The sequence below is a fragment of the Pezoporus flaviventris genome, unplaced genomic scaffold (assembly GCF_033815535.1).
Source record: "Pezoporus flaviventris isolate CSIRO_AGI_PZ_B2104156 unplaced genomic scaffold, CSIRO_AGI_Pfla_v1 ptg000228l, whole genome shotgun sequence".
Taxonomy (NCBI): Eukaryota; Metazoa; Chordata; class Aves; order Psittaciformes; family Psittacidae; genus Pezoporus; species Pezoporus flaviventris.
Genome location: NW_026892776.1, coordinates 1298654 through 1319451, shown reverse-complemented (window position 1 = coordinate 1319451; position 20798 = coordinate 1298654). Strand labels below are relative to the sequence as shown.

The following is a 20798-nucleotide window of genomic DNA, read 5'->3' as shown; positions in this document are numbered from 1 at the left end:
CCTGCCAAGATGCATCAGCCTCTGTGCTCCTGCCGGGGGCTGCAGGCTGTTTGTGCTGTCCCGGCGATGATACAATGCTCTTGGCGGAGGCGCTGACCCGGCGCCCGGGCACACGCGGAGCTATCGGCCTGGAGGAGCGTGCGCAAAGCATCTCCAGGCATGAGCCACAGCCCAGAACTGCTGCAGGACCCCATCTCTGACCGGTTCACTGCTGTAGGACCCCATCTCTGACCGGTTCACTGCTGTAGGACCCCATCTCTGACCGGTTTGATGCTGTAGGACCCCATCTCTGACCGGTTCACTGCTGTAGGACCCCATCTCTGACCAGTTCGCTGCTGTAGGACCCCATCTCTGACCGGTTCACTGCTGTAGAACCCCATCTCTGACCGGTTCTCTGCTGCAGGACCCCATCTCTGACCGGTTCTCTGCTGAAGGACCCCATCTCTGACCGGTTCTCTGCTGTAGGACCCCATCTCTGACCGGTTCACTGCTGTAGGACCCCATCTCTGACCGGTTCACTGCTGTAGAACCCCATCTCTGACCAGTTTGATGCTGCAGGACCCCATCTCTGACCGGTTTGCTGCTGTAGGACCCCATCTCTGACCGGTTTACTGCTGTAGGACCCCATCTCTGACCGGTTCACTGCTGTAGGACCCCATCTCTGACCGGTTCTCTGCTGTAGGACCCCATCTCTGACCGGTTCTCTGCTGTAGGACCCCATCTCTGACCGGTTCACTGCTGTAGAACCCCATCTCTGACCAGTTTGATGCTGCAGGACCCCATCTCTGACCGGTTCTCTGCTGTAGGACCCCATCTCTGACCGGTTCTCTGCTGTAGGACCCCATCTCTGACCGGTTCTCTGCTGTAGGACCCCATCTCTGACCGGTTCACTGCTGTAGGACCCCATCTCTGACCGGTTCTCTGCTGTAGGACCCCATCTCTGACCGGTTCACTGCTGTAGGACCCCATCTCTGACCGGTTCACTGCTGTAGGACCCCATCTCTGACCGGTTCACTGCTGTAGGACCCCATCTCTGACCGGTTTGCTGCTGTAGGACCCCATCTCTGACCGGTTCTCTGCTGTAGGACCCCATCTCTGACCGGTTCACTGCTGTAGGACCCCATCTCTGACCGGTTCACTGCTGTAGGACCCCATCTCTGACCGGTTCTCTGCTGTAGGACCCCATCTCTGACCGGTTCTCTGCTGTAGGACCCCATCTCTGACCGGTTCTCTGCTGTAGGACCCCATCTCTGACCGGTTCTCTGCTGTAGGACCCCATCTCTGACCGGTTCACTGCTGTAGGACCCCATCTCTGACCGGTTCACTGCTGTAGGACCCCATCTCTGACCGGTTCACTGCTGTAGAACCCCATCTCTGACCAGTTTGATGCTGCAGGACCCCATCTCTGACCGGTTTGATGCTGTAGGACCCCATCTCTGACCGGTTTGATGCTGTAGGACCCCATCTCTGACCGGTTCACTGCTGCAGGACCCCATCTCTGACCGGTTCACTGCTGTAGGACCACATCTCTGACCGGTTCACTGCTGTAGGACCCCATCTCTGACCGGTTTGATGCTGTAGGACCCCATCTCTGACCGGTTCTCTGCTGTAGGACCCCATCTCTGACCGGTTCACTGCTGTAGGACCCCATCTCTGACCGGTTCACTGCTGTAGGACCCCATCTCTGACCGGTTCACTGCTGTAGGACCACATCTCTGACCGGTTTGATGCTGTAGGACCCCATCTCTGACCGGTTCACTGCTGTAGGACCCCATCTCTGACCGGTTCTCTGCTGCAGGACCCCATCTCTGACCGGTTCTCTGCTGTAGGACCCCATCTCTGACCGGTTCACTGCTGTAGGACCCCATCTCTGACCGGTTCTCTGCTGTAGGACCCCATCTCTGACCGGTTCACTGCTGTAGGACCCCATCTCTGACCGGTTCTCTGCTGTAGGACCCCATCTCTGACCGGTTCTCTGCTGTAGGACCCCATCTCTGACCGGTTCTCTGCTGTAGGACCCCATCTCTGACCGGTTCACTGCTGTAGGACCCCATCTCTGACCGGTTCACTGCTGTAGAACCCCATCTCTGACCAGTTTGATGCTGCAGGACCCCATCTCTGACCGGTTTGCTGCTGTAGGACCCCATCTCTGACCGGTTCACTGCTGTAGGACCCCATCTCTGACCGGTTCACTGCTGTAGGACCCCATCTCTGACCGGTTCACTGCTGTAGGACCCCATCTCTGACCGGTTCACTGCTGTAGGACCACATCTCTGACCGGTTTGATGCTGTAGGACCCCATCTCTGACCGGTTCACTGCTGTAGGACCCCATCTCTGACCGGTTCTCTGCTGCAGGACCCCATCTCTGACCGGTTCTCTGCTGTAGGACCCCATCTCTGACCGGTTCACTGCTGTAGGACCCCATCTCTGACCGGTTCTCTGCTGTAGGACCCCATCTCTGACCGGTTCACTGCTGTAGGACCCCATCTCTGACCGGTTCTCTGCTGTAGGACCCCATCTCTGACCGGTTCTCTGCTGTAGGACCCCATCTCTGACCGGTTCTCTGCTGTAGGACCCCATCTCTGACCGGTTCACTGCTGTAGGACCCCATCTCTGACCGGTTCACTGCTGTAGAACCCCATCTCTGACCAGTTTGATGCTGCAGGACCCCATCTCTGACCGGTTTGCTGCTGTAGGACCCCATCTCTGACCGGTTCACTGCTGTAGGACCCCATCTCTGACCGGTTCACTGCTGTAGGACCCCATCTCTGACCGGTTCACTGCTGTAGGACCCCATCTCTGACCGGTTCACTGCTGTAGGACCCCATCTCTGACCGGTTCACTGCTGCAGGACCCCATCTCTGACCAGTTCACTGCTGTAGGACCCCATCTCTGACCAGTTCACTGCTGTAGGACCCCATCTCTGACCGGTTCACTGCTGCAGGACCCCATCTCTGACCGGTTTGATGCTGTAGGACCCCATCTCTGACCGGTTTGATGCTGTAGGACTCCATCTCTGACCGGTTCTCTGCTGTTGGACCCCATCTCTGACCAGTTCACTGCTGTAGGACCCCATCTCTGACCAGTTCACTGCTGTAGGACCCCATCTCTGACCGGTTTGATGCTGTAGGACCCCATCTCTGACCGGTTTACTGCTGTAGGACCCCATCTCTGACCGGTTCACTGCTGTAGAACCCCATCTCTGACCAGTTTGCTGCTGTAGGACCCCATCTCTGACCAGTTTGATGCTGTAGGACCCCATCTCTGACCGGTTCACTGCTGTAGGACCCCATCTCTGACCGGTTCACTGCTGTAGGACCCCATCTCTGACCAGTTTGATGCTGTAGGACCCCATCTCTGACCGGTTCACTGCTGTAGAACCCCATCTCTGACCGGTTCACTGCTGTAGAACCCCATCTCTGACCGGTTCACTGCTGTAGGACCCCATCTCTGACCAGTTTGATGCTGCAGGACCCCATCTCTGACCAGTTTGATGCTGTAGGACCCCATCTCTGACCAGTTTGATGCTGCAGGACCCCATCTCTGACTGGTTTGATGCTGTAGGACCCCATCTCTGATCGGTTTGATGCTGTAGCACCCCCTTTCTGATCGGTTTGCTGTTGTAGGACCCCATTTCTGACCAGTTCGCTGCTGTAGGACCCCATTTCTGACCAGTTCGCTGCTGTAGGACCCCATCTCTGACCATATTACTGCTGTAGAACCCCATTTCCTACCAGTTTGCTGCTGTAGCACCCTGTTTTGACCAGTTTGCTGCTGTAGGACCCTATTTTGGCCGGTTTTGCTGCTGTAGAATCCCACTTCTGACCAGTTTTCTGCTTGCCTGCATGAGCACCTCACTTTCCAGCTCTTCTCAGCATCCTCCCCTCGCATCCACAGTCCGGATGATGCGCCCTAGAGTGGGATGGGCCGTTTGGTCCCTGGTTGAGCAGGGAATGGGGTCACCTGCTGGAAGGACCATTGGTTTTCTTGGGAAAAGCAGCAAATGCATCAGAATTGGAGTCTCCAAGCACGTTCAATCAGCTGGATGGAGAAAGTTCACCCCATTGCTGGGGAGTGCTCGGCTCTGCTCTGGGGTGGAGGTTGCAATGGATGGGGAAGAGGGTGAAGGTGTCAGGATGGGAAATGTCCCCTGGGCGGGAAGCTGAGGCTGCTGGAGCACCTCATCCAGCTGTGAGGGACATGGGAAAGGCCGGAATTAGCATTAGCGTTGGGAAGGGAGCGTGGGAGAGATGGGAGCAGGCTGTGCTCACCGGGAGATGCCAGCGTGATAGAGTCATGGAATGGTTTGGGTTGGAGGGACCTTAAAGCTCCTCCAGCCCCAACCCCTGCCACGGGCAGGGACCCCTTCCATAGAGCAGCTTGCTCCAAGCCCCTGTGTCCAACCTGCCCTTGAACACTGCCAGGGATGGGGCAGCCACAGCTTCTCTGGGCACCCTGTGCCAGCGCCTCAGCACCCTCACAGGGAAGAGCTTCTGCCTCAGAGCTCATCTCAGTCTCCCCTCTGGCAGCTCATTCTGGCTCTGCTCGGTCCTGGCGCGTCCCCTCTCGTGCTGCCGGACCCGGGCTGCTCTCGCAGTGTTTGTAACTCATTTATTTGGTTGCCCAGAGCCCAAAAGATGCTTTCAATAAACCCGGGTAGATTCCAGAGTGTTCCCAAGTGCAGGGCTTGGCTGGAGGAGTGCGAGTGACGCTGCAGAGCTTGTTGCAACACCCCCAAACTCCCCTTCATCCCCTCATCTCCTCCTCCCCCTAACTCCCCCCCCGCCATCGCAGTGGGTCCAGGTCTCCTGTTTTCAGCCCCAAATGAGCCTTCAGCACGCATGTGCATCAGCATCAAAACACACAGCCCTGGCAGCTCCAAACTGAAATGCATCCCTGTGATGGGAATGGGAAGGGTCCAGGCATGGAGCCACGGGGAGCTCTCACGGCCAAGGCTCCTTAGGGCTAAACCGTGTCCGGCTTCCTTCAACCTGCCATCGGCATCCCGCTATCCCTGGATAACGGATGCTCCCGGAGCCACAGGCAAGAGGAAGAAGCAGCTTCATGGTGCTAAACCCCTCTGCTCCTAATGAAAAACAGGCTCTGTGCAGCCAAACAGCTGATCTGTGGCCGTGGAGCTGAGTAATGCCTCGAATTCCTGGCAGGAGCTGCTTCCTTTCGGGAGGCGAGGGCTTCTTCCCTGGTCAGCGAGGCCCATGTGTCTCCTCTGAACCCCAATCTGGGACAGGTTGTGCCCCCACTCTTCCTTGGGGATGGGAGCTGGCAACAGGGAATAGGATTATGGAGTTCTATACACTGCAGGGGTGGGTGACGGCGTGTCCATGTGTCCATCCAGCACATCCCATAGGTCTTGGTCTCCCTCCACCTGCAGTGAGGAAGATGATGGAGGTTGAGCCCCCTTGTGCCTGCAGCACCCAGGGACCGGTTGTCGTCATCCGGGTGTCACTTTGGCTCTCAGGGGTGTCCCTTGGGGTGGGGAGATGCAAACAGCAGCTCCAGGGCTGGATCCTGCACCGGGGTGAGCTGCTGCCGGGCCCCTCCTTCCCGGGTGGCACGTGGGGACCCGGGATGCAGCCGGGGACACGTGTGTGTCCGCAGTGGAGAGCGGGGCCAGTCGCTGATGTAAACCCTGCACTGCAGATAAACAACCAGCCCCATGGGGAGGACAAACGGCTCCTCTGTTCCCGTGCGGGGCGGCTCCGGACCCAACCCGGAGCATCTCCATCACTTGGGGTTGGGGGCTCAAACCAGCCCCCTCCAGCCCCATGTTTGTGGGGGGCCGCCCCATCAGCCTGGGGATGGAGCTGTGGGGGGTGTGGGTACCCAATCTGGGGGGATAAAGAGAGGATTTGGCACCTGGACACGGGTTGAGGGCAGGGATGATGCTGGCTCCATCCATGGCACAGCTCCAGGCCATGGGGAGGGTTTTGCAAGAGCAAGGGGTTGGCAGCAGCTTGTGCCCAGCCCTGGTGACAGCCAGGGACCCCGAAGCCCTCCCCAGGCGGGTGTCACCGGTGTCCCCATCCCAGGGCACTGAGGCCAGGCTTCCCTGGAGCGCTCCCAAGCCCATTGCCCATCCCAACCCCGATTCCGGTTCCAATCCCTGGTAGTGCCTGGCTGCTCCCGGCGCAGCCCCTGGACCCTCCATGGATCAGCACCTACTTGGCTCCATCCAGGTTTTGCTGGATGGTGCTGAGGTTGCACCATAAAGCACTGTGCCACGAGCACTGGATGATGCTGAGCTCCCTGCGTGGGGCTGAGCATGGGACAGGGCACACTGGGAGCTGTAAATCTCCCCCATCCCCCTGGTTCAGGGTATACAGTGGGTGCCGGGGTGCCTTGGGCACCCATGGGTGCAGTGCCCTGCAGTGTGGGCACATGGAGAGCAGCAGCTACTGCTGCCCCCCCGAACCTGCTGCAGGTGGGGGGCTGCTGGTGGCACCCCCCTGCCCCCCCCCCCCCCCCCCAACCTCGGTGGGTGCCATCGGGCAGGCTCCCGGGAAGGATTTTGGCTCCGGCTCCAGCTCCGACCGCATTCCTCGGCGGAGGGAGGAGCGCAGCTGGAGCCTGGCATGACTCAGCCCCGGCCACATGGCTGGGGACACGGCGGTGACCCATGGGGGGCACAACCCGTCCTCTGTCCCCATGCCCCTGGCATGGGTGACCCCTCCTTGAGCCAAGGGGTGAGCTTTGTCCCTGCCCGGGGACCCCTCAGTGTGAGCCGGGGGTGCCGTGGTCCCTGCGAGCCCCCGCGGTGGAGGACGGCCGGATTCTGGGTTAGGATAACCCTAAAATGGGGCTTTCCCTGTGGACACCGGGCGCATCCTGACCCTGTGGCTCCCTCACCCCAGCCACCAGCCACTGGATCCGGGCAGTGCTCCCCTTTGCACGGGTGCGCAGCCCATGGGGGACCCCAAACATGGGGATGCTCAGGAGGGTCCGGAGCAGCACAGAAGCTCCCAGCGTGGAGCCGGCAGCACGGGAGTGATGGAGAGGAGGAAGCGGGGAGGGGGTGGTGTGGTGTCACTGCGGGATGAAGGCTCCAGCCTCATCCTGCCGCCTGCTCCTGGTGCCGAGCCGCGGCGTTGGCAGCGCCACCCGCATTCCGCTGCTCCTCAAGGGACCGGCTCGGGACATTCCCACGGGGATTTCCAGCCCGGGCACACACCGGATCGGGCTGGTGCCTGGAGGAACGGGGGGGGAGCGGTCCTGGCTCTGCCGCAGCGCTCGGGGAGGCAGATCCCGGCCCCGCGGTGAATCACAGGGAAGCAGCTGCGGGAGCTGATTCAGAGCTCGCAGCGCTTTCTGCTGCGGAGAACTTTCTCCGAGAGGCCGTCCGCAGCCCGGGGGGGGCGATCTGGGTGTGCTGCGGGTTCCCCCCCCCCCCGCCCCCCGTTGCGGTACTCACTGGCCTGAAAAACACCCCCTCAAACGGGGCACTGGGTTGGAATGTGCTCTTGCTCCCACTGGGGATGGGGCGAGGGGGATTGCTGGAGCTGACGGATCAATGGCACCTCTGGATCCCTGAGCAGGAGGGTCGAGGTCCAGGGATGCTCTAACCTCATCCAGGACGCTCTAACCTCATCCAGGATGCTCTAACCTCATCCAGGATGCTCTAACCTCCTCCAGGATGCTCTAACCTCCTCCTGGGATGCTCTAACCTCCTCCAGGATGCTCTAACCTCCTCCTGGGATGCTCTAACCTCATCCAGGATGCTCTAACCTCCTCCTGGGATGCTGTAACCTCCTCCAGGATGCTCTAACCTCCTCCTGGGATGCTCTAACCTCATCCAGGATGCTCTAACCTCATCCAGGACGCTCTAACCTCATCCAGGACGCTCTAACCTCCTCCTGGGATGCTGTAACCTCATCCAGGATGCTCTAACCTCATCAAGGGGTGCTCTAACCTCCTCCAGGGATGCTCTAACCTCCTCCAGGGATGCTCTAACCTCCTCCAGGATGCTCTAACCTCCTCCAGGATGCTCTAACCTCAGATAAGGAGGAGATGCAGCAGCAAGCGGGATGGTCCTGGTGGCTGGTCCAGGCCTTTCAGAGACGAAAGCATCCTGCATCCCCCCACCCGCATCCCTGCACAAGGCCAGCAGACATGGGGACCATCCCCCCCGCCAGGATGCCCAGGAGCCTCTATGGCCTCATCCTGCCTTTCTCTGTCGGGGTGACAGCCACAGGGCTTGGAGATGGTCTTGGGGGACAGCAGCTCCCACACGGTGCTGGGGCTGTGACACTGCCACTGGTCCCAGTCTGTGACTGGGAGAGGCACAGCCAGGTTGTTCCCAACCCCGAGTGTTGCCTCCCCAGCTTTCCCTGGCTGTGGTGCGGGCACTGTCACACGTCACCCCTCCATGTCTCTACTTGTGCCCCGTGACTCAGGGATTTGGGCAGGTTTGGGGAGGGAGGAGGGGCAAAAGCCATTTCCCTGCCAACAGAAAGCAGAGGCAGCTGCTGCTTGTCACATAGGGGTGAATTATTAATGCAGGAGGACAGCGTCCCCTGTCCCGGCGTCCCTCTGTCCCCCTCCGTGTGTCCCATGACTTGGGACGTGACACTTTTCCGGTCACTTACAAGGAGGAGGAGGAGGATGAGTGAGCAGGAGATAAGAGGGAGCGTGGTCCTCAGCCGGAATCAAAGGGCCCCACGCGCTGGCACGGGGTCCCTGTGAGTCACCCGTGGGGCTGGCGTCACCCACTGTGTCCCGTGGGTGCCCACCCTGGGGTCCTCCCACTGCCAAGGCTCCCGGGACAGAGCACTGTGGGACATGAAGGTAATCTCTTGGGACTGGAGGGGGAAAAGGGGTTATTTTGTGAGTACATCTCCTTTTTAACCCCAGCACCCTTCCTCCCCCCGTCCCCATCACTGTCAGCATCGATGTTTATCTGCGTGCAGCTGCCCATGGGTGATAAGGACGGGTGGCACTCGTGTTGCTGCAGACGTGATGCTGTTTCGGGGCTGTCACTACTGTTCCCATCTCCGCATGGCTCCCAGCTCTTCCCACACCCCACATCTCCATCATGGCTCTGCCAGGTCCCTGATCCCTCTGCTCAGCTCCGGGTTAGCTCAGCTCCAAGAAGAACCTTCTGAGCCCCATCAGTGTTTCCGGCCCCGGGGAGCTGATGCTGCTGCTTCCTCGAAACTCGGATGTGGTGGCTGCCACCGCCACGCGGCCCCGTGTCACTGCCCCCTGGCCACATCCAGTGGGGTTTGCAGCGGGGTTTGCTGTCAGGGTGACAAACGCTTTGTCACCTCCTGGCCCCTGACGGGTTCCAGTTGCCTGCAAGCATGGGCAGCAAGCGGGGAAACCTCCAGGGCATTGGATGCAGCCCTGCGCTCCCTTGCACACGGATCCACCCGTGCACTCGTGGAGCCCTTCGTGCACACCTGTGTAAATGGAGCTGCTTGTGCACACGTGGATCCATCTGTGCAAGTGTGTGCACGTCTGTTCATGCATGCCCACGCTAATGAACCTGCTTGCACACATGTGGTTTCATCCATGCACATGTGCATCTATCCATGCACACGTGAATCCATCCATGTACATGTGGTTTCATCCATGCAGGTGTGGATCCATCCATGCACATGTGTGTGCATGTCTGCTCATGCATGTCCCACACCAATGAACCTGCTTGCACACATGTGGTTTCATCCATGCACATGTGCATCTATCCATGCACATGTGGATCCATCCATGCACGTGTGTGCACGTCTGCTCATGCATGTCCCACACCAATGAAGCTGCTTGTGCACATGTGATTTGACCCATGCACATGGTTTCACTCACATGAAACCATGGATGCACATGTGGTTTCACCCATGCGCATGTGGATCCATCCATGCACATGTGGTTTCATCCATGCATACATGGATCCACCCATGCCCACATGGATCTATCCATGCACATGTGGTTTCATCTGTGCACACATGGATCTACCCATGCATATGTGTGTGCACAGGCCTGATCATGCACGCCCATGTAAATGGAGCTGCCTGTGCACACATGGATCTGTCCATGCACATGTATCCTTTGTGCACATCCATGCAAGTCCATGCAGGATGTATGGGTAGTTTACACACGTGTGCACACTGGAAAGATGTTTATGTGCGCATACACAGTGAGTACATGTGTGCATGCATGCACATGTGCTGTCACGTGTGTGTGTGCATATGTGCATGTGCCCGCATGTGTGTGCACGCCCCAGTGCTGTGGATGCATACATGCGTGTGTGTGTGCACATGCTCATAGTTACACGTGCCCAGGGGTGACCATACACATACACATGCACATACACATGCACATGCACATACACATACACATGCACATACACATGCACCTGCACATACACATACACATGCACATACACATACATATGCACCTGCACATACACATACACATGCACATACACATGCACATGCACATACACATACACATGCACATATGTGCAAGACCAGGGGTTACTGTATGTGTGTGTGGTGTGTGTGTGCATGGGTGCCTGTGCCCAGAGGTGAGCACACACATGTGCACATGGGTCCACATGTCCAGAGGTGACCATACATGAACTAACATATGCAAACCCCGTGTACATGCATGTGCATATACCACAGCGCAGAGGATGGGGTGGGCGGGGCGCACTATCGAGCCGAACCGAACCGAGCCGAGCCGAGCCGAGCCGAGCCGAGGCAATCCGATTGGGACCGACCCGATCCGAAAGGAGCCGAACTGATCCGAGAAGGGGCCGACCCGATCCGAGGAGGCGATGAATTGATCCGAGGAGGCGATGAATTGAGCCGAGGAGAAACCGATCCGATCCGAACGGGGCCGACCCGATCCGAGTAGGAACCGACACGACCCGAGAGGGGCCGAACTGATTCGAGGAGGGGCCGATCCGATCCGAGGAGGGGCCGATCCGATCCGAGCGGAGCCGAGCGGGGCCGAGCGGGGCCGAGCGCCAGCCCATTCTCATAAACCACATGCTGCCGCGGCGCTATAAAGGGGAGCGCGGCGGCGGTGGTGGCTCAGCCCGGCCCCGCTCGGCCCCGCCGCCGCCTCGCTCGCTCCGCCCGGCCCCACAGCAGCCCCGGCCCCACGGCAGCCCCCATGCCCCGCCTCGGAGCCAAGGTACGGCGGCCCTTCCCGTTATCCCGGTGCGGGGTCCCCTCGTAACACGGTCACGCCGCGGGACAGGGCAGAGCTCCCGGCGGGGGGATGCTCCAGCCCCGGCTCGGTTCATGGACCCGCGGGGTGAGGCTCCAGCCCCCTCCCGATTCTCGGTTCCAGCCCCGGCTGCCGGAGCCGAGGGGTGAAGCCCCTGGTTCTCGGTTCCAAGCCCGATCTCGCTTCCCGGAGCCGGCGGGGGGAGGCCCCGGTTCCAGCCCGTCCCGTCCCGGTGGGGTGAGGCTCCGGCCAGCCGTGGCCGTGTCTCGGCGGTGGCATCTGGCAGCTTCACAAGAGGGGAGGATTTTGGACAACTTCCAAGGGAAATTCCCCCCCTCCATCACCCAGGCACCCTCTCAGTGCCGGTGCACCGGAGGGGGGGGGGCACGCATCATCCCCCCCACCCCGCGGGTCTGCTCCATCCCCACCTCGGGGGTCTTCATCCCGGGACAAGCCCCCGTTGCCCACCGTGATCCCGCCACGATTTGGGGCCTCCCCGCTTCGTTGCAGGAGGACTGGGAGGGGAATTTGGGGCGACGCCAGGGCTGCTGCATGGAAAGAGCCCGGCGGGTGCAGGCTCTGGAAGCTGGGGGGGGTCCGGAGGGTGGGAAGAGGATTTTTGGGGCTGGGTGGGTCGGTGCGTCAGGCGGCTCCCCGGAGCCGGGGTGGAGGAGAAGATGTGCAGGGGAGCTGGAGAAATGGTGTGGGAGAGCGGGATGAGGGCTGGATGGGGAATGTGGAAGTGGCCGAGAGCCACAGCCAGGCTTGTGCTCGCCAGGCTCCGGCCACGCAGCCCCTGCGCTGGGCGCTGGGAAATTCCCTGCTGACCTGACGCTCCTAAAAATAGCAGGATAGCGATGGGAATGGGGCTGGAGGTTCACGGTGGGGTTATCCCGCTGGATCGGGGTCAAACCCATCGCAAAGGGGAGGGGGGGTGGGTGGGAAAGGGGGGGGGTTAACGCTGCTCCAAGCCTTTGCTCTGCCATGCTCAGGTGTGCCTGCTCCGCTGCACCCTGCTCTCCTCCCTCCTCATCCTCCTGCTCTGCAGCATCCATGAGACGGAGCAGAACAGATACTGCCAGCAGATCATCACCGAGCGGCACCTGGCTGAGCTGGAGGAGCTGGTGAGTGGCCTCCCTGCACCGTGCCACGGGATGGGGCACAAACCAGCCCTGATTTTGAGCAAATCTGCTGGTTTTCACCTCCGGCATCAAAATGATGGTACCCAGGAGCTGAGCATCCGTGGGCACAAGGGATAAGCGGGTGCTGGGAGGGGGGGGGGTGATTGTGCAGTTGTGCTTTTATCGTGGGCAGCTGTGGAAAAGTGCTGGTGGGATAAATGGAAGACGATGGGGAAGAAGCAGGAACGGGGCTGGGAACGGGGCTGGATGAGGCAGGAGCGATGGGGAAGCAGTGGAGGGGACGGGTGTTTTCCGGGCGGCTGCGCAGGGGTTAAGCGGAGGAATCCGGCTGCATTCCTGAGTCCAGCTGCTTGCCTGGAAGCTGGGCTGGCAACAGGGCTGTGGGTGGGTGGCAGGCAGCGAGGGGGGCCGCTGGCCAGGCGATGGATGGAGCCAGCCAGGCTGTGGCCATGGGTGCCTTTGGCGACGGGTGCCTTCCACCCTGCGTGGTCCATAGGGGCAGCGCTGGATGCTCACACCCATCCCGCAGGGACGCGGCTCCTCCTGGCCCCATCCCGGCTGTTGGGGCCGTATCTTGTGCTGGCCCTTGGCTCACCCCCGAGTGTGGGAATCGTGCTGATGTTCAGGGGAGAGCCGGGAATTGGGGGCACGCAGGGATTTAACCGGTTGTCGCAGATTAAATTCCACTGTGCCGCGAGAGGGGTCCTTTACCCCGAGCCTGTAACCGCTGTGTCCGGGCTCGGTTTTACCTCTTCCTCTTCAGGCACTGAGCTGTAGTGCCAGGAGATGGCAGATAACGGCTTCTTCCTCTGCCCAAATTGTCCCTAGGCGGGGGGAGCCTTTGCTTTGTAATCCCATGGGATGGGAAGTGGCTGCGTGCTTGCAGGGAGAAAGGGGATGGAGCAGGTTTGAATGGAAGGGGTGGTTTTGCTGCTGGGGATTGCAGCCCTCTCCTCTTCCCGCTGGTGGAGGAGCCATCCCCTTGCTCCAGCCCCTACAGGATAATGGAGCAATTGTTTCCGGGCCGATATTCCGGCCGGCAATTCTGGCAGCCCTTACCATTTCCAGCCTGGAATATCGGCCTGGAGAGAAGGAGCTTGTGTTGGACCCCCTCATCGGAAAGGGTCGTGGCACGGTGGGGGGGATCCCCGCGGTGGTGTGATTCCCATGGGATGTGTGACCTCCTGCATGGTGGGATGCTCTTTTGCAGCCTGGCTTTTTAGCACTGTGGAGGAGAATAAAGCAGGGCTCTGCTGTGATGCTGGGAGGAAGAGGAGGAGGAGGAAGAGAAGCAGGGTGGGAGGAGGAAGGCGTCCTTGGTACAGGGAGTGTGCTTATCCCTGTTTGCAGGGATAAGCACCCCATGGGGTCGCATCCTGCTCTGTCTTTCCAGGCTGACACCCAGATGCAGCACCCGGGCAGAGTCTCCTTCAAGTTCATCAACAAGATGCAGCTGGTGAGTGGCTCCTTGCTGGGGACACAAGGGGACAGGGACCAGGGCTGGCTGGTGCATGGTGGGGGGGGATGTCCTTGGGTCCCCTATCTCCTCTCTCTTGTCCCCTTTGGTGGATGGCAGCCCAGGAGGGACCCATCCTGCCTATAGGCAGCTGTTGAGTCCCAGCTTAGGCAGCCTGCAGGGCCATGCAAAGGCATTTTGTGCCTCAGTTTCCCCAAGGCAGAGCGGGATGGGGGGTGCTGCTCTGCCCATCCCAGAGCCAATCTCACTTTATGTGTGTGTGGGGTGTCTGTGTCCTCACAGAATGACTCCGTTTGCTACGTGAAAGCAGCTTTTCCTCTGCTGGGCAAGATCCTGGAGCGCACGGAGTTCAAGGAGAACTCCTCCAACGCCAAGAAGATGCAGATGGTGCGCAGGATGTACAGCCACATCGACGAGAGCTTCGACCCCTGCATCAGGGAGGAGGATGAAGAGGAGAGGAAGGTGGGGTGTCCCATGCCATAGCCACAGGGGAGTGGTCCGAGCCCTCATCCTGGAGTGAAAGGCTCGCTTGGACAGAGCCTGGGGTGATGTGGTCAGTGTGAGGTGTCCCTGCCCACGGCAGGAGGTTGGAACTGGATGATCTTGAGGTCCTTTCCAACCCAAACCATCCTATGGTTCTATAAATGGGGTGTCCAGAGCATCCTGGGGTGGGTGCACGGGCACAGGGAGCCGTGGAGGGGTCAAACCCTGCCCTGGGTGCAGCGTGGAACCCCGTGGTGGTGGGGTGCCACCAGGTGCTCTGCATGGTTGTGGAGCTGATGCCGAGCACCGCTCTTCCTGCAGCTCTCCCAGATGTGCTTCGAGGAGTTCACCACCTCCCCATACGAGATGCTGGTGCTGGTCAAGCACTTCTTCCAGGACATCAACCAGCTCCTGCAGAACCAGGAGACCTTCGAGCGGGATTGCAGCCAGGTCTACCGCAGGGCCTGCCTGGCACCCAGGAGAGCTGGAGCCTCCCCAGGTGAGCTCTGAGGCTTTGTCTCTGCCTGGTGCTGGGCTGGGGGGGGGCTCGGGTTCACCTGCATGGGGCAGCTTCACAGCCGCGTGTCCCTGTCCGTGGGCACACGCGGGCGCCGTGGGCTCGTGTCTGCGTTGGTCCTGTCTCCGTCACCGTCCCCAAGGGGTGGCCTTGGTGTGTCCGTGTTGAGCCAGGCTTGGGAGAAGGGGCTGGCGGCCCTTTGGAGTTGGGATTTGGGCTGAATCCTGCTGGAAACGAGATGCTGAGGGCTGCAAGGAGGCATCTCCATCGGCTTGGCTGGAGGCATTGGGCTTGGCTCCGTCTCGGAGCCCCAGTGCATGGGATGAGTGTTAACACGGAGGATGGAGGCGCTGGGACTCCTCTGCCACCGACGTGCTGCATGACCTGTGTCACTCCGACTGCCCCCTGCCTCGGTTTCCCTTGACCAAGCCTTTCGGGGAGAGCATTTTGGGGTGGAAGAGCCCCGTGTTGCTGTCCTGTGTCTGCATGCCCATGGAGGAGATGCCTTGCTGTGTGCTGGAGCTGTGCCGTGTCCCTGACGTTAAACGTGACTGTCGGTCGTGGATAACCCACTGCCATGGGCTCGGGGTACCCGGAGATGCGGGTTTGCTTCCTCCTGTCTGGTGCTTGTCGTCTCTGTGCTGCCCCATCGCTCCCTGCCTGCTCCCTGCCTCACCTTTGCTCTCCTGGCTCTGGTTTGGGTGGCTGTTTGACCTGATTCCCCACGGGGAGGGACGGGGACACTGCCCCCGACCTTGGATCGGCTGGCTGGGCCCCTCTTGGAGGCTGCTGACCCCACGGCCGTCTCTTCTCTCTGCTTCTTTCAGGTGTGGGGACAGATCCTGACTGCAATTGCCTGTCCCCTGCCCTCCCTCCTGCCACCCAGCCCTCCCTCTCCGCTGCCACCCATGCCAGCAGCGAGGAGGCACCCGCTAGCACCCGGCTCCCTTACAGCCTCCTCCATGCCACCCTCACTGACTTAGACGCCCCATCACAGCCCCCCAGTAACACGGACGGCGGCTCGGGGACCGGGGAGGTCCTGGCTGCCGGGGTAGGCGACGCTGCGTCGGTGCCATCCATTGGGATGCAGCAGCCAGCTCCGGCCGACAGCACCGAAGCCATCCTGGATGCAGCCGGGACCATTGGCCTGGCAGCGTTGGACGTCCCCATCGTGCGTGGGGACAGAGAGCTGGTGGAAGGTGGCACCGGGACAGCGGCTGGTCCCCGCCTGCCGCATCCTGCCCAGCACCAGGGAGCCTCCATCCTCCTCGACACCAGCACCCCCAGCAGCGGCGGAGCCAGGATGGAGCTCATCCCCCAGCTCCGCTTCACCAGGATGGCCCCGGGGCTGCGGGACCGAGCTGCTGGGGGCCCCGGGGCGCGGGGCTGGGGGCTGAGCCGGCGCCGGGAGCCCCAGGATGGAGGTGCCGGGCCCAGCTTTGACTCTGGCTTTGTTCTGAGCACAGAGCAGCGCAGGAAGGAGCCGCCCGCCAGGGAGGGCCATGGGGAGCCCCTCGTCTACATCACGGTGGCCAGCGCGGTGGCCGTGCTGCTGGCCATGGGGGGGCTGCTCTTCTACAAGTACAGACCCAGGGTAAGGACCCCCCCCCCCCACTGCGCCCCAGCAGCGTCTCCTGCCTCGGTGTCCCCACTTGGCTCTTGTTCTGTGTGGGCTGAGCCCCACTTTCCTCATCCTGTCAAGATGGGGACACACCAGTGGTGCTCAGCGGGATGGGAGGGTGCTGTGTGGGTGCAATGAGAGCCTCCCCACACCCCATTGCAGCCCCTTCCCCACGGCTCACCTCCCCGTTCCCCTTCCCCACGGCTCACCTCCCCATTCCCCTTCCCCACAGCTCACCTCCCCATTCCCCTTCCCCATGGCTCACCTCCCCATTCCCCTTCCCCACGGCTCACCTCCCCATTCCCCTTCCCCACGGCTCACCTCCCCATTCCCCTTCCCCACAGCTCACCTCCCCATTCCCCTTCCCCATGGCTCACCTCCCCATTTCCCTTCCCCACGGCTCACCTCCCCATTCCCCTTCCCTCCCCTTCCCCACGGCTCACCTCCCCATTCCCCTTCCCCATGGCTCACCTCCCCATTCCCCTTCCCTATGGCTCACCTCCCCATTCCCATTCCCTTCATTCAGGTCCTGGAGCGGCCACTGGAAGATGGAGACCGTGACCCCGAGGAGCCAGAGAGGAGGTGGGTGCGATGCCATCCTGCTTGGGGAGGCTTTGGGTGCCCCCACCATGCCCTAACCCCCCTCGGCTTTCCCTTGCAGGGCACTGCAGGGAGCAAGGGAATGTCCAGACCTGGAGACTCAGGACCTCTGAGGTGAGCAGGGGCTGGATGGGACCTTGCTGGGCTCCGCTCCAAGCCCATGGGGATGGTGTCGAGTCCCTGGACCATGCCCAATCTCGGCCATGGGCAGGGAATTTCGGCTGCCGGCAGGGGATGGATGGGGATGGGAAGACCGGGAGAGTCCCAGGTCGGCGCCCCAGTGCTGCCAGCTGTGGTTTCACAGCCCATTAATCCATTACCAGCACTTCCTTAATATATAGAGTGTATTTCTTCCTGTGGTTTTGATGTGCTTCTCCCCACGCCGCCTTCCCTGGCTCCCACTCATCATTCCCTTCCTTCCCGCAGGGCCCGAGGCGGGATGTGAAGCTGCTCGGGGGCTGGATCCGGATGCTCCTTGCTGTGTGCAGGAAGGGTCGGCGCGCACCGGCCCCGCTGCGGTCCTGCCATGATGCTGACGCTCCCTCTTCCCTCGCCCCAGAGACTGCACAAACCTCCCTGGCAGGGACAAAAGGATGGGGGGGGGATGCCCCCCGAGTGGGGACCCCCGGGCTCCGAAGGGATTCAGGACGGTGGCAGTGGCTGATGTGAGGCCGCGGTGCTGAGCGGGATGCTGGGAGTGCTGGATGTGGGATGATGATGAGGATGGATCCTGCTTGGACATGGCCAGTGCTGGCTGAAGATGGAGGGGATCAGCTCCATGAATCTTCTCCCACCCCAGCATGGCGGGGCTTGGAGCAGCACCCATCACTTCATCCTGCCTTTCCCAAGGCTTCATCTGGAGCATCCTGGATGCTGGGGATGGGGAGGGGGGGGGTGGCAGTCACCTGGACCCCCTCCAAGCTGCACAACCCCAACTCACAACTGCAACCCTCACACTGTGAATATTTAAAGCCCACCAGTGCCCGTGTCCCTGCATGGGGATGGGTTTGGGGGTGATGCTTGGCACCGTCCTGCTCCTCGTCCTCCTGCCGCCGGAGCTCTGGCTCCGGTCCCGGTCCCGAGCTGGCCTCGGTGTGCTGCGAGGGGTTTATTTGTAATAGAGAAAATCAAAGCCTTTTATCCCACAGGAATATTTGAGGGGGGGGCCCTCCTGCCCCCTTGCAGGGTTCTTGATGCGAGCTGGCCTCGCCTCCGACTGGATTTCCTCTTGTGACTGCGCTTTAAAGAAGGGAAATGGGGCTTGGGAATGACTTGGATCGATGGGGATGTATGGGATGGAGATGCCCAAGTTGAGTAGTGAGGGGCTTTTTGGCTCAGCCCCGCTTCCTGGCTTAGGGAATAGCCCGGTTTGGGGTGCATCAGTCCCGGTGGTACCCACAACAGTGGGCTTGGGCCGCATCCTGCATCCCTCTGGCCCCAAATGTGAAGCGTGGCCCGCGCTGCTCTTGGGTTTTGAAGTATTATTTTTATATGATGGAAGAAAACGTGGACAAAACCAAACTGTTTTTAAAGAAAGCATTACTATTAATTGTGGTTTATATATATATATATATATATATATATATATATGTATGTATGTATGTGTGTGTATTTATGACTGCCAGAAGGAGGGGGTTCCAGTGCAAGGGACTTGGTGTAAATCAGGAGCAAAGCCCTGACTGCAGCAAGGAGGCTGTTGGTGGAAGCACTGATTTGCACCATGGGGAAAGGGGGGGGGGGAATCTTGCCTTTAAGCTGTTGTTGGATTTATTTTTGCCTTTTTATTTTCTCCTGGTTTTGATACAAGGAAATGTTGGAATATTTTATACAAAGTCATTTAAAGAAGTTTATTTAAAGAAAAGCATAGAAAGCAGCTTGTATATTTAATATTATTAATAATAAAAGGTGATGTGGAGCGCTGTGTGAGTGGGGGAGCTGATGGGGGGGGTGCAGTTTTGGGGTCCCTCATGGGGGATGACACTAAAGGAGGGATGATTGGGTCCCCATGCCTGGGAATGTGTGGGAAGGGGGGATGGAGACCCTTCATCCTCAATCCAGGATGCTCCTGGGCTTGATCCAGCATCCAGGGTTGTGTCTCCTCTTGCGCTCTGCACCTAGGGGTACTTTGGTGTCTTGCAATGGGGAATCCATAGGGAAAGCTCCTGGAGCAGAGGGCTGGATGTGGCCAGCACCGGGATAAGGGCTTGGGGTCGCGCTCCCGCTTTCCTGTTGATCCAGGCAGGAGTTCACGGCCACCGGCATCAGGGCCGAGGGATGCATCCGGCTTTCCTGCCCCCGCCCACCCGCATCCTGCTGGCATTGGGGCGCTCCTGCCATGGGCTCCCCTTCCCCACCGTTGGGGCCCCCCAAAACCTCCTGTGGGCAGTTGGGAAGCAGCTGCTTAAAGCAAACACACCCTCAACAACGCTTCCTGAGAGCACTTCACTTGAGAGGCAGCGCTGGAAGAGGCATTTCCGCAGGGAATGGGGGAGCCCTGCATCCCGCTCCCTTTGCATGCACCCAGCATCGCCGGCGAGGGGGATACCCATGGAATGAGGGGCTTTCAACACCACCCTGAGCCCATGCCATGGTGTTGGGGTGCAGGGTTAACCCCACGGCATCGCTCCCATGGGATGGATGGGAAGGGCAGGATGGGACCCGGGAGCGTTTTGTGGGTGCTGGGGCTGAGCTGTGTTTGCTGACAGACAGGATTCCTCGAGGGGAGCTGACTCAGCCCAGCCCTTCCTCTCCCCAGCAGCAGATGGGGGTTTCCCAGCTCCACATCCCCTTCCCAGGGAAGTGGGACCTATATATATCCCACTGGATTCAGGCCACAATCATTATGGTTGGATTTGGGGGGGGGGGGGTGTATTTAAGGTCAGAGGCTGCTCTTAGGGGTGGGCACAGGGCCCAGGCTTGGGGGCAGCTCCAGGTGGAAGCACAAGGGAGGGTGTTAACTCTGGAGCTGAATGATGGGAATGAGTTTGGGAATGGCCCTGGCATACAAGGAGCAGCGATTCCCACCCCATCCAAATGTACCCCACAAACCCTCATCCCTGCCCTCCTCTGGCTGCTTCAAGCAGCTCAAACCTGTGGAAGAATATGGACGATGGAGGAAAATAGGAAAACCCCATCTTGCTGCCCTAAGGTTTGGGCCAGGAAGGTCCCTTTGCTTCTCATGTCCCCACATGGTGGCCTCTTCTCCCCTCCTATTATGGTGTGGGGGAGCAGAGAGGTTATTCCCTGCCCTAACACCCCCCACCCCCAATGTGTGTGGGGGTAAAACGTGCTCTCAGCCCCCCACATCAGAGACCCCATAGCCAGAGGGAGACCCGGAGCGTTATCCCTGTCCCTTCACTGCAGCTAAGTGGGGCGCAGAGGGTGGGGGCACCCTGGGGTGCCGCCTGGGGTCCAAAATGGGTGTTTGTGCCTTTAAATCTGCCAGGATGGGGTGAAAAAGGGTGATTTTGGGGGGGGGGACACACACACAGCAATGAGTGGCTCCAGGACCCGCTGGGAGTGGGAGTGTGCAGCACGGGTGCCACAGATGGGGGGCACCCCCCAGCACCAAAGCCGGGGGGGTCCCCCCCATCCCCAGTGCTTGCATCATCGAGGGGTTGGGACCACCCAGCTTCATCCCACTGCCAGGAGCCCCCCCCCCCCAAGCACCCCAAGGGGGTTCAGCCCACCCTGGGATACGTCCCCCCCCCTCGGGCACCGCAGAGCTGCTGACGGGGCAGAAGTGCCCGGAAAGGGCCCCGAGGCCGCGG

At 60.3% G+C, this 20798-nt stretch overlaps 1 protein-coding gene across 2 annotated transcripts; it reads left to right on the top strand.

Annotated features, from left to right (window-relative positions):
- The first annotated feature begins 10994 nt into the window (after positions 1-10994).
- CSF1 (colony stimulating factor 1) lies at positions 10995-18943 on the top strand. 2 transcript variants are annotated; one of them, XM_061442505.1, is made up of 9 exons: positions 10995-11152; positions 12181-12312; positions 13724-13786; positions 14090-14269; positions 14612-14789; positions 16274-16401; positions 16955-17010; positions 17090-17142; positions 17455-18943. In XM_061442505.1, exons 1-8 carry the CDS (start codon positions 11132-11134, stop codon positions 17139-17141), a joined length of 810 nt encoding a protein of 269 aa, XP_061298489.1. In that variant the 5' UTR covers positions 10995-11131; the 3' UTR covers position 17142; positions 17455-18943. The 2 variants fall into 2 exon arrangements, with proteins under 2 accessions (XP_061298489.1, XP_061298488.1); XM_061442504.1 differs by having other exon boundaries at positions 15635-16401.
- The last annotated feature ends 1855 nt before the right edge of the window (positions 18944-20798 follow it).

What these genes read in the sequence shown, in the direction of transcription:
- CSF1 (XM_061442504.1), top strand. Translation starts at nt 11,132, where the DNA reads ATGCCCCGCCTCGGAGCCAAG. An exon ending in TGCCCCGCCTCGGAGCCAAG is followed by an intron (nt 11,153 to 12,180) that starts GTACGGCGGCCC and finishes TGCCATGCTCAG; the next exon opens with GTGTGCCTGCTCCGCTGCAC. An exon ending in AGGATGAAGAGGAGAGGAAG is followed by an intron (nt 14,270 to 14,611) that starts GTGGGGTGTCCC and finishes CTCTTCCTGCAG; the next exon opens with CTCTCCCAGATGTGCTTCGA.